Source organism: Pseudopipra pipra, chromosome 30 (genome assembly GCF_036250125.1).
Source record: "Pseudopipra pipra isolate bDixPip1 chromosome 30, bDixPip1.hap1, whole genome shotgun sequence".
Classification (NCBI taxonomy): domain Eukaryota; kingdom Metazoa; phylum Chordata; class Aves; order Passeriformes; family Pipridae; genus Pseudopipra; species Pseudopipra pipra.
In genome coordinates this window covers 376,336-394,552 of record NC_087578.1, presented here as the reverse complement: position 1 = coordinate 394,552, position 18,217 = coordinate 376,336, and the positions used below count along the sequence as shown (strand labels likewise).

At 70.4% G+C, this 18,217-nt stretch overlaps 3 protein-coding genes across 7 annotated transcripts; 2 read left to right on the top strand and 1 right to left on the bottom strand.

Annotated features, from left to right (window-relative positions):
- Nucleotides 1-3,264: 3,264 nt before the first annotated feature.
- On the bottom strand, nt 3,265-6,727 carry METTL1 (methyltransferase 1, tRNA methylguanosine). 5 transcript variants are annotated; one of them, XM_064638773.1, is made up of 6 exons: nt 6,359-6,677; nt 5,785-5,915; nt 5,285-5,469; nt 4,757-4,870; nt 4,316-4,417; nt 3,738-3,997 (listed from the first exon to the last, which is right to left on the bottom strand). In XM_064638773.1, exons 1-6 carry the CDS (start codon nt 6,460-6,462, stop codon nt 3,914-3,916), a joined length of 720 nt encoding a protein of 239 aa, XP_064494843.1. In that variant the 5' UTR covers nt 6,463-6,677; the 3' UTR covers nt 3,738-3,913. The 5 variants fall into 5 exon arrangements, with proteins under 5 accessions (XP_064494841.1, XP_064494843.1, XP_064494842.1 ...); XM_064638772.1 differs by having other exon boundaries at nt 3,738-3,950; nt 6,359-6,673; XM_064638775.1 differs by lacking the exon at nt 6,359-6,677 and adding an exon at nt 6,252-6,358 and having other exon boundaries at nt 3,738-3,950.
- Nucleotides 6,728-8,871: 2,144 nt separating this feature from the next.
- On the top strand, nt 8,872-10,889 carry LOC135404127 (EEF1A lysine methyltransferase 3-like). The gene is made up of 4 exons (XM_064638704.1): nt 8,872-9,145; nt 9,694-9,816; nt 10,441-10,632; nt 10,788-10,889. The coding sequence occupies exons 1-4, from the start codon at nt 8,900-8,902 to the stop codon at nt 10,887-10,889; spliced, it is 663 nt and encodes a 220-aa protein (XP_064494774.1). The 5' UTR covers nt 8,872-8,899.
- A 1,637-nt stretch (nt 10,890-12,526) lies between these two features.
- TSFM (Ts translation elongation factor, mitochondrial) lies at nt 12,527-15,654 on the top strand. The gene is given in 6 exon segments (XM_064638703.1): nt 12,527-12,679; nt 12,681-12,698; nt 13,254-13,382; nt 13,540-13,647; nt 13,955-14,039; nt 15,131-15,654. Coding segments are annotated over 6 exon segments (924 nt in total). The 3' UTR covers nt 15,562-15,654.
- The last annotated feature ends 2,563 nt before the right edge of the window (nt 15,655-18,217 follow it).

Genomic DNA, 18,217 nt, shown 5'->3' with positions numbered 1-18,217 from the left:
CATGGAGGACACGGGGACATGGGGGGACAGAGGTGGGGGACGGGGACACAGGTGACAGGGCAAGGAGGATACAGGGGACACTGAGGAATGGGGGAGTGGGGACAGGGACAAGGACGTGGGGGGCTTGGGGGGGATGGGGAACAAGGACATGGGGTAAATGGGGGAGTGGGACAGTGATACAGGTGGGGGAGGGGGACACGAGTGACACGGGTGAGGGACAGAGACAGGGGTGACACGGAGGACAGAGGTGGGACACAGGTGGGACCAGGGGGACGTGCCCCCCCCCGAGGCAGCCCCAGGGTCCCACCAAGTGTCACCCGTGAGAGGTCCCTGCGCCCCCGGGGGGTGGTTGGGGGGTGACGGAGGGGGCGGGTGTGGTGGCTGCGCAGGGGTTTGGGGTCCCTCCCCCCGCCCCTGCCGGGGCCGGGCCCCCCCCGGGCAGTTACTCACATCCGTGGGGGTGGGGTGGGGGGGGAGGCGGGGGGGATGTGGGGGGGCGGGGGGGTTGAATCACTCCTGAGTCACCTCGGGCCCCCCCGCACCCCATGAGCCCTTCCCGGAACGGGCCGGGGTGGGGGGGGCTGGAGCCCCACGGGGTAGAGACCCCCCCCAGCCCCAGAGAGCCCCAGGAGTCCTGCGTGACCCCCCCCTCTGTGAGACCCCCCCGTGTGACCCTCCAGATCCCACATGCAGCCCCCAAGCCCCTGTGCATGGGGTGGGGTCACCTCCCAACAGTGACCCCCGGCCTCCCTGTCCAGCCCCCAAAACCCAACCCCAGCCTGAAGACCCCTCATGGGCAGACCCCAGACCCCCCCAGCCCATTTACAGCCCACAGCCCCCCCGGGCAGCCCCCAAAGCCCATCCACAGCCCCCAGACCCCACAAACATCCCCCCCATGGGGAACACCCAGATCCCCCAGGCAGTCCCCAGCACCCCCCCAGCCCTCCACTCTCAGCCCCGCCCCGCCCACAGCCCCCTAATTCACAGCCCCCAACCACCCCAGGCAGCCCCCAAATCCTGCCCCCAGCCCCCCACGAACAGCCCCCCATGGGCAACACCCAGAGCTCCTGGGCAGCCCAGAGCACCATTCACAGCCCCCCCCATTCACAGCCCCCCACTCACAGCCGCCAACCCCCCCGGGCAGCCCCCAAATCCTGCCCACAGCCCCCCACGACCACCCGGCATGGGGAGTCCCCCCCAGAGTCCCCCCATCACCCAGAGGCTCAGCCCCCCCCGGCCCCCTCCCCTTGGTGACCCCCCCAATAGACTCACAATGTGAGGAGCCCCCCCGGGACCCCCCGGAGGGCCCGGTGGTCCTTCCAGGGGCAGCGGAGGGCGCGGGAGGGGTCGGGCCCCTCCTGGCGCAGCACCTGAGCCACGAGCGCGGGCTCGGCCACGTGAACCGTGAGCACCGGCCCGAACCGGGCCTTCCAGAGCGGCCCGAACCGCGCCCGGCCGTGGACCTGGGGGGCACGGGGGGGTCACACCGGCCCCGGCGGGGCTCCCACGGCGGCCCCAACTGGGACCGGCACCCGGTTCGGGGGCACGAGGGGCTCGGGGGCACGGGCGGTCGCACAGACCCGGCCTCGGGCTGGGGGGCACCGGGGGCGCACCGGGAGGTCACAGCGGGGGTCCTTGGGCAGGGAGGGGTCGGACAGGATCGGCTGCAGCGCGGGCCGGGGGGGTCTCGGTCTCCCCGCGGTCCCCGCCCCGCTGTGCCCCCCGGGGGCACGGGTGGGGCACCCCCGGTACCCCGTCCCCGGTGCCGCTGCCCCACCCCCGGCACTGAGGGGACACCGGGAGCTGGTCCTGCCCCTGCGCAGCCCCGATCCCAACCCCCCCCACACCCTGCGGATCAGTTTGGGGTCCCCCGACCCTCCCCCAGCCCCGGGGCAGTGAGGGGGGGTCCCCTTTGCCCCCCTCCCAAGCCCCAGGGATTGAAATCAGGGTCTCCCCACACCCTGGAGTGTGGAGGGACCGCGGTGCCTCCCGTCCCCTCCAGGACTCGAGGGGGTGGGTCTGGGGTATCCCGTGTCTCCTCCAAGCTCCAGGTCGGTGACCCAGAGCCCCCCCAGCCCCTCCGTACCCTCCCCCAGGACAGCAGGACCAGGACCCCGCCGGGCCCTGCTGGCTCCAGAGCAGCACGAAGAGGGTCCGTCCCCCCCCTCCAAGCCCCAAGTGGTGGCAGCAGGGTCTCCCCGTCCCTTCTAGTGGGACTGGGGTCCCTTTGTCCCCTCCAAGCCCTAGGTGGTGGGATCAGACCCCTGGGCAGCCCCCAACCCACCCAGCCCACAGCCCCCCCACTCACAGCCCCCTCGACCCCTGGGCAGCCTCCAAACCCCGTCCACAGCTCTCAGACTCCCACGGGGAACACTCAGACCCCCCGGGCAGCCCCCATGGGGAACACCCGACCCCCCGGGCAGCCCCCCATGGGGAGCACCCTGTCCCCTCCAAGCCCCAGATGGGGGTCTCGCTGTCCCTTCGCCCCCTCCAAGCCCCAGGGCAGAGAGCCCCGCACCCCTAGCCCGGAGGGGCTGCCTGTCCCCCCTCCCCGGCCCCATTACCTGCATCTCGTGCAGCCTCCGCACCCCCCCCCGGCACAGCAGCTCGAAGATGAAGGAGGAGGAGCTCGGCCCCGGCATCTCCGCCAGGCCTCGGGGGCATGGGGGGGCCGGGGGACGCCGCGGGACCCCCGGCTCGGGCAGGGAGTGGGACAGGACAGCCCGGAGTGGGGGGCGCAGGGTGGGGGGCATGGCGGGTTGGGGGGCTCGGGTGGCACCGGGGGACAGGGGTGGAATAGGAGTGGCACTGGTGGTACCGGGTGACGCGGGGGCGGCGGGGGGGACACGGGTAGCGCTGGTGGCACCGGAGGGAGCGGGGAACAGCAGGGGAGGGTCGCGGGGGGGATCTCCGGGGGCGCCTCGGGGACGATCCTCGACTGAGCCGCGGCCCCGGGGCCGGGCCTTTATAGCGCCCACGAGGAGCCGTCGGGGCCACGCCCCCTCTGCCAGGACCACGCCCCCAAACATAAAACCCCGCCCCGTTCGCCCGAAACCCCGCCCGTTTCATAATTAGACACGCCCCATGGGCGCTAAGCCCCGCCCATCTCCGAGGGTTGATTGGTATGTTGCTTCCCCTCGGGCCAATCAGCGCCAGGAGGAGGCGGGGCCTCGGCGGAAAGCTCCGCCCCCCTCCCGGAGTGGGCAGAACCGGGGGCGCGAACGGGGCCGGACCCCCCAAAAAAACCCACCAAATCCCCCCCCAAACCCGCCCTCCCAGTCACGAACTGGTCCCAGCCCCCCCCAAACTGGATGTGCGGCATTTGGGGTTGGGGGGGTGCCTTCCCACGGGGAGAGGAGGGGACACGCAGTGGCCCCGCCCAGTCCCATTCCCACCAGTGCACCCCAGTCCCGGGGAGGGGCTGGTCTGAACCCCCGGGACACACGCACGGCGCTTCCCCCCCACCCCGTCCCGCATTCCCGGGAATTTCCGCCTTGCGCCACCGGGCTGGGCCTCTGGAAACCCCCCTGCGTGGGGAAGGGGGGGGGGCACTGGGGTCCCCCCAACCCCCCGGGGGTTTCCTGCGATGGGGAAACTGAGGCAGGAACCGGCCCCGCCCTCCCCATTTTTGGGGAAGGTGCAATTCCCGGCAGCCCCCGTGGGGCGGGGGAGGGGGGAGTGACATATTCCCCCCGGAGGGATTTTGGGGTGGGGGGGTTGGAAACACGAGGCTTGGGAACACTTTGCGGCTTTATTAAAAAACGGGGGTGCGGGGGAGGGTCCCCGGGGGTTCGCGGGGGTCCGGCCCCCCCCCCGGCCCCTCAGGGCCCCCCCGGGGGGGGGTCGGGGCGGCGGCGGAACACGGCGGTGCGGGGGGGCCGCCCGGCCCGCTGGGCTCGTTGCCCCTCCTCCGTCACCGCCGGCAGCAGCGGCACCAGCGGGTCCTCGGCCTGGGGGGCACAGGGGGGCTGGGACACTGGGGACAGCAGGGACCCCCCTGGGGACACCAGGGAGCCCCCCAGGACACCAGGGACAACCTGGGAACCCCCCAGGGGCATCGGGGATCCCTCCAAGTACCACCCCCCACTGACCCCTCTGTGACTTCCCCTTGTCCCCTAGAAGCCCCTCATGACCCCCAGTCAGTTCCCCAGTGCCCCCCAGTGCCTCCCACAATGTTCCCTCCCACACTCCTGTGCCCCCAATTGCCCCCCAGTGCTCCCCCATAACACCCAGTGCCCCCCAGTCAATCCCCAGTGCCCCCCTGTGTTCCCCAATCCTCCCCCAGTGCCCCCCAGTACCCCCCAGTATCCCTCACCAGCTGGGCAGGGGGCAGGGGCTCAAACAGGGGGTGCTCCCCGAAATGCTGCAGCATCCACTGGTGCAGCTCAGGGACATCTGTCACCGTGTACACCAGGCCCTGGACCCCAAATCAGGGACACCCCCAAATCAGGGACACCCCATATCAGGGACACCCCCAAATCAGGGACACCTCAACCCCCCCCTCCGTGTACACCAGGCCCTGGGGGCCCCAAAATCAGGGACACCCCAAAACTCCCCAATCCCAGCAGGGCCGGGTGATCCGGGGGGCGGTTGGCACCCCCGGGAGGTCAGGGTGGCTCTGGGGGCTCAGGGAAGGGCGGTAGGAGTGTGGGGGCTCACCCCAGGGCACAGCACGTGAGGGGACACAGAGGCGGGCTGGGGAGCCCTGGGGGGGTCAGGGTGGTTGTGGGGGGGTCAGCAGGGTCAGGGGTCTCACCCCAGGCCGCAGCACGAAGCCGTACTCCGCCAGCATCGCGGGGCTGATGATCCTCCACTTGTGCTTCGTGCGCTTGAAATGGGGGTCGGGGAACAGGAAAAACAGCTTGGAGAGCTGGGGGGGCGGGGGTGGGGGCGTCAGAGGGGCAGCACCCCACTGGCACTGACCCCCCAGGCCCCACACAGACCCCTTGAGTGGGGGCAGGACGAGGCACCCGGGGAGGGGGGATGGGGGGACCGGGGGCATTCCTGGGATGTGCAGAGGGTCTGGGGGGATCCTGTCCTGGAAAGGGGGTCCTGGGAGTATCAAGGTTGGAAAGAGTCCTAAGGGTCCTGGGCGGGGCTGGGGCTGTTGGGTGGGGAGACCCAGGGGTGCTGGGGTGTCCCAGGGGTGGGGGGGTTTTGAGGGGTCTCAGGGATCCTGTGTTCCAGGGGTTCCCCGGGGGTTGGGGTCCCAGAGGGGTTTCAGGGGGGGTTCCCGGGGACACAGATGTTTCAGGGGGTGTGGGGGGGGTCCCGGGGGTCCCACCTGTGCCCTGTGGAAGAAGTGGGGCAGGTGTTTCATGGCGTTGCCCCTCACACAGGCCACGTTGCCGAAGTGGCCGGGCCGGGCCGCCCGGAGCGCCCGGAGCCGCGCCCGCGTGAACGCAGCCACCTTCCCTCGGAGCTCCAGCCCCAGGGCCAGGGTCTGGGGGAACAGCTCTGCCAGGGCCACTGCGGGGGACACGGGGTAAGGGACCCCCCCCAGCACCCCCAAACAGCCCGGGGGGGCCACAGGGTCAGGGACACCTCAACACCCCCCCAGTGCCACTTTTTGCCTCAGCTCCACCCCCAGAGTCTGGGAGCTCAGCCCCCCTCCCCCAAGACCTCCCCGTACCTACACTCCCCAGGGACCCCCCGCCCCCCCGGTACCCTCATCTCCCCCTCCCCAGGCCCCCTCCGATCACCGAGCAGCCCCCCCGTACCCACAGTGCCCCCCGTTCTCACCGAGCAGCCCCCCCCCGTACCCACAGAGCCCCCCGTTCTCACCGAGCAGACCCCCGTACCCGCACCCCACGTCCGCGAACTCCACGCGGGCCGGAGGGGTCCCGGGGGGGGCGTTGGGCGGGAAAAACGCCGGGAACAGTGAGGCCCAGTCCATGTCCTGCGGCCGGGGGGGGCTGCGGGGGGGCACCGTCGGTCAGGGGGGCCCCGGGGGGGCCGTTACCGCGGAGGGGGCACCGGGGGGCCGTGCGGGGCTCCCGGCCCGGGTGTTACCGGGGGGGCCCCGGGAGAGGATGGAGCACGAGGGGGGGCCCAGCCCGGGTGTTCCGGGGGGTCCCGGTGACCGGCGAGACCGTGACGGGGGTCCCGGGCTGGGGGGTCCCGGAGGGGCGCTCGGGGGGTCCCGGGACTCGACCCGGGCGTTAGCGGGGGGCCGGGGCGGTCGGTGTGACCGGGAAAGGATGGAGGACGAGGAGGGACCCACCCCGTGTGTTCGGGGGGGTCCAGGTTACCATGGTTACGCACGGGGCCGTGATGGGGGTCCCGGTACCGTCCCGGGCGCTACCGGGGGTGGTCCCGGGGGAGTCCCGGGGGGTTTTGGGGTGTCCCCGCAACTCACTAGCGCAGGGTGTGATCTGCCAGCGGGTTCGAGTGCGCGCGCTGGCGGTAAAAGCGCTTCTGGGGCGGCACCGGCGCCTCCTCCTCCCCCCCCTGCGCCGCCATCGCGGCTCCGGCGGCACGCGATGACGTCACGGATGGGCGCTGAATACTGACGTCACTGTACACAGCGAGCCACGCCCATCGAGGTTCCACAGCGCCCCCTGGCGGCCCCACCCCTCCCAGTGCCCACCAGTTGCCCCACTGCTTCCCAGTGTCCCCCCGGGCTCCCAGTATTTCCAGTTCCTTCAGTGTCCCTCAGTCTTTCCCGTCTTCCCCGTCTCCAGTCCCACTAGTGCCCCCAGTATCCCCAATCTCACCAGTTGTCCCCAGCCTCCCCCAGTGTCCCCAGTGCTCCCAGTGCCCTCCCAGTGCTCCCTAGTGTTCCCAGTGCTCCCAGTCCCCCCCAGTGTCCCCAGTGCTCCCCCAGCGCTCCCCCCGTGTCCCCAGTGCCCCCCCAGTCCTCCCCAGTGCTCCCAGTGCCCTCCAGTTGCCTCACTGCTTCCCAGTGTCCCCCCGTGCTCCCAGTCTGCCCAGTCCCTTCAGTGTCCCCCAGTCCTTCCCGTCTCCCCCGTGTCTCCAGTCCCACCAGTGCCCCCAGTATCCCCCAATCTCCCCAACTGCCCCCCGTCTCCCCAGTCCCCCCACACCCCCAGTTCACCAGTCCCCACCCACCAGTCCCGTCCCTCCAGTGCTCCCAGTTCCCCCACCGCTCTCCATCCCTCCAGTGACCCCAAGTTCCCCCAACACCTCCGGTCTCTCCAGTCTCCCCCAGTCCGACCCCCCCCCCTTCTCCCCAGTCCTCCCAGTCCCATCCCCTCCCCCCCCCCGGCAATCCCCCCAGCATTCCCAGTCCCACCCCTCCCCGTCCTCCCAATCCCCCCAGCATTCCCAGTCCCACCCCTCCCCGTCCTCCCAATCCCCCCAGCATTCCCAGTCCCATCCCTCTCCCCGACCTCGAAATCCCCCCTGTCCCTTCCCTCCCCCGGGCTGTTCCCGCTCGGGGTCATTTGGGGAATTTGGCTGCGGCGAAACCAGGGGCGATTTCTGGGAACCCCGGAGGGTGTTGGGGGGGGTCGGTCTGGGGAGGGAACCGGACCTGCCCAGCCCGGGGGGGCTTCCAGGAACGGCCCCGCGGGAGGAGAGACCGGAGGGGGCGGGGAGGGGGGGACGGGGGGACCAAACCCTCCCCCACTCCCCCCCTCTGGGCTCCCCGACCCCCCCGCCCCTCCCTAACCCCCCAGGGCCACCATTAACCCGGTGACGCGGGTGGTGACGCGGCCGCGTGGGGGGTCCCGGGGGAGTCCAGGGACACTCCGGGGGGGCTCGTGGGGGGGAAGGTTGTTCATTACCCCGAGGGATCCCCCCGGGTCACTCCCTGCCCACCCCCCCGGTTACTGGTTATCCCGGCGATCCCGGCGATCCCGGCGATCCCGACTTGGGTGGCACCGGGAGCGGGGCTGTGGCACCGCGGAGGTGGCACTGAGGGGGTCCCGGGGGAGGATGGCATCGCGACCCCCTCCCTGGCCAGGGACAGAGGGACAGGGACACCGGTGACAGCAGGGACAGGGGGACAGGAAGGAGGGACAGTGGGACAGGGACAGCTGGGACAAGAAGTGCATAAGGGACACAAGGGCCAGGGACAAGCAGGAGCCAGGGACACCAGGGACAGGGGGGATGGGGCCAGGGACAGCCAGGGGACACCAGGGACAGGGATATGGGGCCAGGCACAGCCAGGGACACCAAGGACAGGGACTCTCGGATCAGGGACATCATGGCCAAGGCCACCAGGGCCAGGGACACAAGGGATCAGGGACACCAAGGGGGAAAAGGACAAGGGGACAGGGGCATTGGGGTCAGGGACACAAGGAAGGGACAGGGACACCCTGAGCAGGGACACCAGAGCCTTGGGGACACTGCAGACACTGGGGCTGGCTCTGAGCCGTGATGGCACTGGTGACACTGGTGTTGATGGGACAGTGACAGGAGCAGGAGGGGACAGAGGGTGGCATCGGGAAAAAACCCCAGAGGGAGCAGGGGTTCCGGCCGGGGTGACATGGGGACAAGGCTGGGAGGGGGGGTGACAACGGTGACAGGATTGGGGAGACTGTGACACCAGGGATGGGGCAGGGGATACTGGGAGACACTGGGGGACATCCGGATGGGGAAGGGGACAGTGGGACCGGGCAGGGGACAGAGTTATGGGGCAGGGAACACTGGGATGGGGAGGGAGCAGGTCAGGGGACAGCAGGGACACAGCAGGAGACACTGGGACATGGGATGGGACGAGGGGCAGGTGACAGTGGGGGACAGCGGGAGAGGGGAGGGGACACCGGGGTGACACCAGGGTGGGGGAGGGGACACCGGACCCCCTCGGGCACGGCGGGGGCGGGGCCAAGAGGGGACGGGGGCGGAGCCCCAGAACCGTTCCCAGGGAGGGTGTGGCTTAGCACAGACCAACCAATCACGTGCGGAGGCGCGACCCGGCCCCGCACTTTCCAAGATGGCGGCGCCCACGGGCCACGTGGGGCCCGGGGGAGGGGGGGAGGAGGAGGAGGAGGAAACGGAGGAGGAAGAGGACGAGGAAGGGGAAGAGGAAGAGGGGCTGCGGGCCGTGTTCCCCCGCGACCCCGAGCTCTTTGCCGAGTCCTTCCCGGCGCGGCGCCGGTTCCGCCTGTGCGGGCGCGTCCTGCGCATCGCGGAGCTGCACGGGCCGGGGCTCGGCACGGCCGGGAACGTCTGGGAGGCGGTGAGGGGGCACCGGGGGGGCGCTCAGGGGCGGGCGGCACGGCGGGGGGCTGGGGAGTCCCGGGGCGCGTTGTGGTGTGGGTGTGGGGATAACGGGAGTACCGGGGGGTGGGTGGGGACATCCCGGGGGTACCGGAGGGGGCGGGGACATCCCGGGGGACCGGGGGGTGAGTGGGGGACATCCCGGGGGTACCGGAGGGGGCGGGGACATCCCGGGGGACCGGGGGGGGGGGCGGGGACATCCCGGGCGACCGGGGGGGTGGTGGGGACATCGCAGGGGTACCGCGAGTGATACCGGGGGGCACCGGGGGCTGCAGGGCCCGGGGGAGTCCGGGGGGGACACACGCGGCATCCTGGGGGTATCAGGAGGGTGAGGCGGCGATGGGGGAACCCCGAGAAAACGGGGATAAGGGGGGGGGTCACTGGGGGTGGGGGCGGACCTTGGGGGGGCACCCTGAGGAGGACGGGGGCACTGGGTGGGGGATTCCCTAAGGATCCCTATGGCCGGGGGGTGCTGCCCCCCACCCCACTCCCCCTGTGCCCCCCCAGGCCCTGTCCCTGTGCCGGTTCCTGGGGGAGCAGCGCCTGGACTTGGGGGGGCGGCGGGTTCTGGAGCTGGGGGCGGGCACCGGCATCGTGGGGATCTTCGCTGCCATGCTGGGTGCGGGGGGGGCACCGGGAGGGCACCGGGAGGGCCAGTGGGGGCACCGGGGAGGGCGGGGGGCACTCATGGGGTTGGGGCGGAAGCGGAGAGGGTACCTGAAAGGTGAGGGGAGGCATCTGTGGGGCTGGAAGGGCACACCCTTGGGGTTGGGGGGGGCAGCCGTGGGGCTGAGGGGCACTTATGGGCTGGGAGGGCACCCATGGGTTTGGGGGGGGCTCCTGTGGAGCTGGGGGGGTCCCTGTTCTCCTGCCCAGTACAGAATTTGGAACTGTTGTGAGCAGCAGGTTTATTGGGGTCTGTGGGCTCCACGGGTGGTGCCTCCCCCCCTTCCCTGGGGTTTATTGGGGTCTGGGGGCTCCGGGAAGGGTTTTGGGAGGTGTAGTGGGGGGTGACCCCCATTCTGACACGGGGCTAAAAGGGGTCTTTTGGGGATGGTTTATTGAGGTCCGGGGGTTCCCGGTGGGTTTGGGGGGGGTCCACTGGGGATGGCTCTACTCTTACCCGGGGTTTATTGGGGTCCTGGGGGGGGGTCTAGGTGTGGTGCACCCCACTTTGCCCGGGGTTTATTGGGGTCTGGGGGGTTCCAGGGGGCTTGGGGGTGCCCCGCTCTGACCCCCCCTGTCCCGGGGCAGGGGGCGGAGGTGACGCTCACGGACCGTCCGGCGGCGCTGCCGCAACTCCGGGAGAACGTTCGGCAGAACTTCCCGGGGGGGTCCCCCGAGGGGGTCGCGGGGGGGGGCCCCGCGGGTGCGGGCGCTGCGCTGGGGGCGGGACCAGCGCCGCTTCCCCCCCAGATTCCACCTGGTGCTGGGCTCCGACATCGTGTACGACCCCCGCGCCTTCGGCCCCCTCCTGGGCACCCTCCGGCACCTCGTGGCCCCCCCGGGCCGGGCCCTGCTCAGCGCCCGCCGGCGGGGGGGGGGACGCGGGGACCCCCCGTTTCTTCGGGCAGATGTTGCCCCCGTTTTTTCGGGTGCAGCTGCTGCGGAGAGACCCCGAGAGGGACATCGAGATCTACGGGCTGACCCCCCGGGAGGGGGAGCAGCTCACGGGGGGCTGGGGGGGTCCCGAGGGGGATTAAATGGCCTCAAGGGGCCTCAGATCAGTGCGTTGTGTGGGATTTGGGGGAGTTTGGGATTTGGGGGGTCGGGGTGGGGGGGCCGGGGGGGCGGTTTCTCTGCTGGGTGGGGGGAGGCAGCTGGACAAGGCTGGGGGGGGCTCTGTAAAGGTCAAAGGGGCTCCGTGAGGGTCGGAGGGCTTTAGAGAGGCTGGAGGGGGGTTTGGAGGAGGGGCTCTCTGAGAGTCGATGGGGCTCTGGAAAGGCCCTGGGGGGTCTCTGGGGGTGTGGAGGGGCCAGGGGGGCTCTGTAAAGATCGGGGGGGTGGTTCTGTGAGGGTCCGAGGGGCTTTGGGGGGGGGTACTTATGGGGGGTGGGGAGCGGGTGCACTACGTCATGGGGGGCTCATGGGGGCGGGGGGGGGCTGGAGGGGGGTTAAATGGCCCCGAGGGGCCTCAGCTCAGCCTGTTGTGTGTGACCTGGGGGGGCGTGGGGGGAGTTGGGGGGGGCAATCTGGTGGGGGAGGGCAGCTGGACAAGGCTGGGGGGGGGGTCTTTAAAGGTAAGGGGGGCTCTGAGGGTCGGGGGGGGGGGCCTTAGGCCTGGGGGGAGTCTGTTACGGTCGGGGGGCCTTTGGAAAGGCCTTGGGGGGGTCTCTGAGGGTGTGGAGGGGCCCGGGGGGGCTCTAAAGGTCGAGGGGAGTTTAGAAAGGCCTTGGGGGGTGTCATGGGGGGGCAGGGGATGCACTCTCTGCCGGGGGCCGCTCACGAAGGGCTGGGAAAGAGGTCCGGAGGGGGATTAAATGATCCCGAGGGGCCTCAGCTCGGCCCCGGTGTGTGATCTGGGGGGGCGGGAGGGGGTTTGGGGTGGGGCGGCCAATCCGAGGTGGTGGGGGCCGGTTCTCTGCTGGTTGGGGGGAGATGGCCGGGCAAGGCGGGGGGGGCTTTAAAGAGCCTGGAGGGTCTGTGAGGGTCGGGGGGGCTTTGGAAAAGCCTCATTGGGGTTATGGGGGGGGGGGTCGGGGCTCGGGGGGCTTCTGGGACCCGGCGGGGGTCGGTCGCGCTTCAGTGACATCACGGGGCGGAGCCGTGACGTCATCGGGGCGCGCCGCGGGCAGCCCGGGATGCAGCGCGCGGTGCTGAGCGCGCTCGGGGGGGCGGCGCGGGTGAGACCCCCGGGACCCCCCCATGGGAACCCACCCGTGGGGAACCCTCCCCTTGGAACCCACCCCGGGATTCCCCCATGGGAACCCACCCCCGGGAACCCTCCCCTTGGAACCCACCCCGGGAACCCACCCCTGGGAACCCACCCCTGGGAACCCACCCCGGGACCCCCCCATGGGAACCCACACCGGGACCCCCCCCATGGGAACCCACCCCCGGGACCCCTCCATGGGAAACCCACCCCCGGGAACCCACCCCCGGGAACCCTCCATGGGAACCCACCCCTGGGACCCCCCGGTACCCCCATCTCCCACTGGGACGCCCCCCCGGGCACACCGACCTCCGGGACCCCCCGGGCCCCTCCCCATGGGACCCATGACCCCCCTCCCCGGGCACCCCCCGTGGCCCATCCCGCACCCCCGGGCACCCCCATCCCCGGGACCTCCCTGTCGCACGGGGACCCCTCATGTCACCCCCACCCCGGGATCCCCTCCCCCCCATGCCCAGGGGTCCCGCCGCACTGACCCCCCCCGCAGGCCCCCCCGTGCCGGTGGCTGAGCGCGGCCCCCCCCCGCGCTGCGGGAGCTGCGGGGAGCTGCGGGCGCGGACGGGGCAGCCGGTGCTGCGCTGCCGGGAGGCGCTGGAGCGGGCGGGGGGGCGACCTGCGGCAGGTGGGGGCGACGGGGAGGCCGAGGGGGGGCACCTGTGGGAGGTGGGGGGGGGGCACCTGTGGGGGAGGGAGGGGGCGCGGCAGGAACTGGGGGGGCCCGGGGCAGGTGAGCGGGGAGGGGGAAGGGAAAGGGGGGCTTGGGGGGGGGGGGCGGGACCTAGGGGATGGGGGGGAGGTCAGGAGGGGGGATAGGGAGCTGGGGGGATGGGGGGTGCAACCAGAGTGGGGAAGGGTTGGGAGGGGGGAGAACTGGGGGAGAACTTGGGGGGAGCCTTGGGATCTCCCCTTGTAGTGGGGAAGTAGAGGGGAGGAGCTGGGGGGGGACTCTGGGGGTCCCAAGGGGTCCTTGGGGCAGCTGAACTGGGGCAGCCCCGTCTCCTGGGGGGGTGGAGCTGCAGGGCTGGGGTCTGTGCCCCCACAGCAGGGTCACCCTGTGTCCCCCCTGTGAGCCCCCACATCCCCCCAGGCCGAGGCCTGGCTGGGGGCTGGGTCCCTGGGGACACTGAGGTGACCCTACACTGGGGTGACCCTGTGCCCCCCATTTGTCCCCCCCCAGGCCGAGGCCTGGCTGGAGGCCGAGTCCCGCCGCCGGGGCTGGGCTCGGGCCGTGGCCCCCGGAGCCCCCCGGGCCCGAGAGGGGCTTGTGGGGGTCCTGAGCGAGGGCTCCGCTGCTGCCATGGTGGAGGTGAGTGAGGGAGGACTGGGGGGGGTCCCCAAACCCCCTGGGGGTGCCCATGTCCCCTAGGGGGTCCTCACATCCCCAGGGTCACTGCGTCCCCCCCCGACAAGCCCCCCAGGGGCGTCTCTCTGTCCCTGAGGTCATCATGTTCCCACCCCCCCAGGTGAACTGTGAGACAGATTTCGTGGCTCGGACCCCTGAGTTCCAGCAGCTGGTGGAGATGGCAGCCAGGGGGGTCCTGGGGCACTGCCAGGGGGCTGCGGGCACCAAGGTGGGGGCTGGGGGGGTTGAGGTGTCGGGGGAGTTTGAGGTCTTGGGTGGGGGCATTGGGGGGAGTTTTGGGGTGCCAGGGTGATGTTGGGGGTGCTGGGGGGAGTTGGGGGCGTTCTGGGATGCTGGGGGGTTTTGGGGTGCTGAGGGGGTTTGGGGTGTTGGGTGGGGGAGTTGGGTGGATTTGAGGTGCCAGGGTGATGTTGGGATGCTGGGGGTGTTGAGGGGAGGTCTGCGGTGCCAGGGGAGGGTTTGGGGTGCCAGGGGAGGGTTTGGGGTGCCCCCATGACTCCCCCCCCCCCCCCCAGCACCTGCTGCAAGAGGATGAACTGGCCCAGCTGCGGGTGGGGGACAAGGGGGACCTGCTGAGTGACCACCTGGCACTGGCCATGGGTGAGTGGGGACCCCAGTGCTCCCAGTCTGCCCAGTGCCCCTCCTGTGCCCCTTCCAGTGCTCCCAGTGTGCCCAGTGCCCCTCCTGTATCCATCCCGTGCCCATCCCAGTGCTCCCCAGTCTGCCCAGTGCCTGTCCCATGCCCATCCCAATCCTCCCATTACGTCCCAACCGCCCTCAGCCTCCACCCCCAGTGACCCTCCCAGTGCCCCCAGTATCCCAGGGATCTGGTATTGCCCTGGGACCCTCCCAGTGCCACTGGGACCCCCTCAGTGTCACCCCCCGTGCCTCAGAGATCTGGCACTGTCCCAGTGCTCCCAGTCTCCCCAGTCCTGGTACTGGGGGGGGCAGAGCCCCAGGACAGTTCCTGGGGCCCAGGATGTGGCTTGGAGGGACTCTGGGTGGGGGGAGTGATCCATGACCACCCCAGTTTTGGGGTACAGACTTTGATCCCCCTCTCCCCCATTTTGGAAGTTCAGGCTTGCCCCCACTCCCGTTTTGGGGGTGTAGGCTGGGACCCCCCATTTCAGGGGGTGCAGACTGTGACACCCTGGTTTGGGGGTGCAGGCTCTGCCCCCTTTCTCCCCCATTTCAGGAGGGTAAAGTCTGTGCCCCCCATATGCCCCCAGTTTTGGGGTGCAGGCTGTGTCCCCTCTCCCCCAGTTTTGGGGCTCAGCCCATGCCCCTCCCGCATTTTGGTGTTCACCCCGTGTCCCCCCCATTTTGGGGCTCACCCCATGCCCTCCCCCCCCCCATTTTAGTGTTCACCCCCGTGTCCCCCCCCATTTTGGGGCTCACCCCATGCCCTCCCCCCCCCATTTTAGTGTTCACCCCTTGTCCCCCCCATTTTGGGGCTCACCCTGTGCTCTCCCCCTTTTGGTGTTCACCTCGTGTCCCCCCCCATTTTGGGGTTCACCCCGTGTCCCCCCCCGTTTTGGGGCTCACCCCGTGCCCCCCCAGTTTTGGGGCTCACCCCGTGTCCCCCCATCCCCATTTTAGTGTTCACCCCATGCCCCCCCATTTTGATGTTCACCCCATGCCCCACCCCCCCCATTTTGGGGCTCACCCCGTGCCCCCCCTGTCCCCCACAGGCCGCCTGGGCGAGCGCCTGTCCCTGTGCCGGGCTGGGTGGCTCCGGGCCCCAGGGGGGTTCGTGGCCACCTACACGCACGGGTGGGTCCCCCCCGGCCCCCCCGTGGCCATGGGCACCTACGGGGCTCTGGTGGCCTGCGGGGGGCCCGGCCCGGGGCCCCCCCCGGCGGAGCTGCGGGAGTTGGGGCGCAGGGTGGCCCAGCACGTGGTGGGGTTGGCACCCACCGCGCTGGGGACCCCCAAGGACGAGCTGGGGGGGGACGGGGAGACGCGGCTGCTGGCACAGGGGACCCTCCTGGAGCCGGGGGTGCCCCTGGGCCGGTACCTGCGGGACCGGGGGGGGCTCCAGGTCTGGGACTTCCTGCGCTTCCAGTGCGGGGAGGAGCCCTCCGAGGAGCCCCCCCGGGACCCCTCTGCGTTGCCGGCATGAGGGGGTGTGGCTCGGCCCCTCCTCCGGAGCCAGTTTGGGGGGCCTCGCCCAGATTTGGGGGGGATGAAGCTGAATAAAGGTGTGAAGAAACGAGCCCAGAGTATTTTGTGGGATCTCCAACCCCCCCTCCCTCAGGACTGCTCCCCAGCCCCTGCAGGCCCCCCCCAAGGAGCCCCAATTTCCTGCTGGTTTTTAATGTCAAATCGATACAAAAAGGGGCCCAAACCCCTGGGGGGGGGGGTGTGATGGACTGGGGGGGTGCCCAGGAAACCCCAAACCCTCGGGGGGTGGGAAGGAAGGAGGAGGGAGGATGGCTGGGAGGGGGTGGAGGATGACTGAGGGGGTGCCCAGGACACCCCAAAACCGGGGGGGGCACAGGGAGGCTGTTTTGGGGCATTTTCTCTCATCCCTCGGCTGTTTGGTGGTGACCCAGGGGGTGTAAATGGGGACGCCCTCGGCACCCTCATTGTGGGGGGGTGACACCCCTGCGGGGGCACAGGGGAGACCCCAGTGTGGGTGTCGGGTTTGGGGGGGTGTGGGGACCCTCCCCCCCATTCCCAGGCTGCCGTGGGGTCCCCCCAGCCCCGGGTCCCTCATGGAGGGGGGGAGAGGGCACGGATGGGGAGGGGCGAGGGGGGGAGGTCACAGGGTGTCCCGGATGGCGTCTGGGGGGGTGTCTCCCCATCCCGTCCCTGCCCCCGGGGTGGGGGTCCCTGGTGGGACGGGGGGGGGTCGGTGGTCACAAGGGACATGGAGGGAGGGGCCGTGGGGGAGGGCAGGGGACAAAGGTGATCTGGGGGGGTGACAGACGTTGGGGCCGAGGGGCGGTGGCAACGGGGGGGGGGACACACAGGTGGCAGGAGCTTGAGGACAAGGAATGGGGGGAGGGGGGCCGGACATGGCACCCCCCCCCCCCCCGCCGTATCCCCCCTTCCCTGACGTCACCGGCCGCCTCCCGGGACAAGTAACCGGGAACAGGCCGGGCTGGAACAGCCTATCCTGGATTACTTGAACCGGGCCGAGGCCCTCGGACTGGCCCCCCCCTCGCTTCGGAGCCCCCTCAAGACACCCCTCCCGACCCCCCTCCCTCCGGAACCCCCAGCACCCCCCTCTCGCCCCAAGCCCCCGCGTCCTGAGCCCTCCAACACACCCTCCCTCCCCCCCGGGCCCCCCAAAAACCCTCTTTCCCCCTCCCCCTCCTCCGGACCCCCCAACAACCTCCTCCTCCTCCTCCCTCCCCCGGACCCCCGCGGACCCCCCAACACCCCTCTCTTCCCCCCCCCGGACTCCCCAACACACTCCTTCCCCCCACTCCGGACCCCCCAACAACCCCTCCCGCCCGTCCCCCCCCCCAGGTGGTCCCGGGGGGTCCCTGTCCCCGCCCGCTCCCGGGATACCAGAGGGGTGTTGGTTTGGGGACACCCCCCAGCCCCAGAACGGGGTGTCCCCCCCCCCCCCACGGCCTCGGGGCTGCCCAAACCCCCCTCCGGGATTGGGGGGTGGGGGCGTGTCCCGGGGGGTGACAGCGAGGGGGGGCCACCACCCGGGGGGCTCAGCCCTGCCCCCTCCACCCGGGGGCGCAGCCCCGGCCCCCCCCCACCCGGGGGCTCAGCCCCGGCCCCCCCCCATCCGGGGGGCTCAGCCCCGGCCCCTCGCGGTGCCGCCCCCTCCCCTCCCCTCCCTCCCCCTCCCCCCCCCGTACCTGCCGTTCCCGCCGCCGTCCGGCCCGGGGGGGCAGTGGGGGAGGGGCGGGGGGGGTGTCCCCGTGCCGTGGTGGGGGAGGGGCGAGGGTGGGGGCGGGGGGGCCGCGCGCGCCCACCGGAGGAAACGGGGCCGCGGCGGTTTCAAGGCCCCCCGAGAGGGGGGAGGGGGAGGGGGCGGGGCCCAGGGGGGTTGGGGGAGGGGCGGTCTCGTCCGGAGCGTTTCGTTATTTTGGGTATTTTGGGATTTTCGTTATTTTCGTGATTTTTTGTGACGGACGCTCCGGGGGGGGCGGGGCCCGGGGGGGGGCCTTGAAACGGTCCGCGAGCGCAGATTGGCTGAGCAGAGGCGGGGGCGGGGCCTGGGGGCGGGAATTGGCTGGACCCGGAAAGGGGGCGGGGCCAGTGCGTGTTTACCTCGCGAAGTGCCCGGGCGGGGGGCGGGGCCTCCGCGGGACACGCCCCAGTGTGAAGAGGCGGTGCCTTCCGGGACACGCCCACAGACGGGTGGGTGGGGCCTTCACGGGACCCGCCCCCAGCACTGAAAGGGCGGGGCTCCTGGGACACACCCTCCGGCGGGAAAGGGGGCGGGGTCTGCACAGTGGCCATGCCCACTCTGAATCTTCCAGCCCAGAGGCCCCCGGGCCCTGGAATTTGAGCCCCTTTTCTGCCTCAAATGCCGTGGAATTATTAATTTTGTTTAATAAGACAGAGAATTCCCACTTTTCCCAGTTTACTTATTTTTTTATTAAGAAATGATTCGTTATATATTTTATTATTAATATATAATTATATCTAAACTACATCATTATATTATATTTTATATAATTAATATAAGCAAATCTATATAATATATACTTTGTACTATAAAATATATAATATATCATTATAATATAATAGTTAATATATTATATATAATTTGTTATATGCTGTTTTATAATATATAATTATGTAAT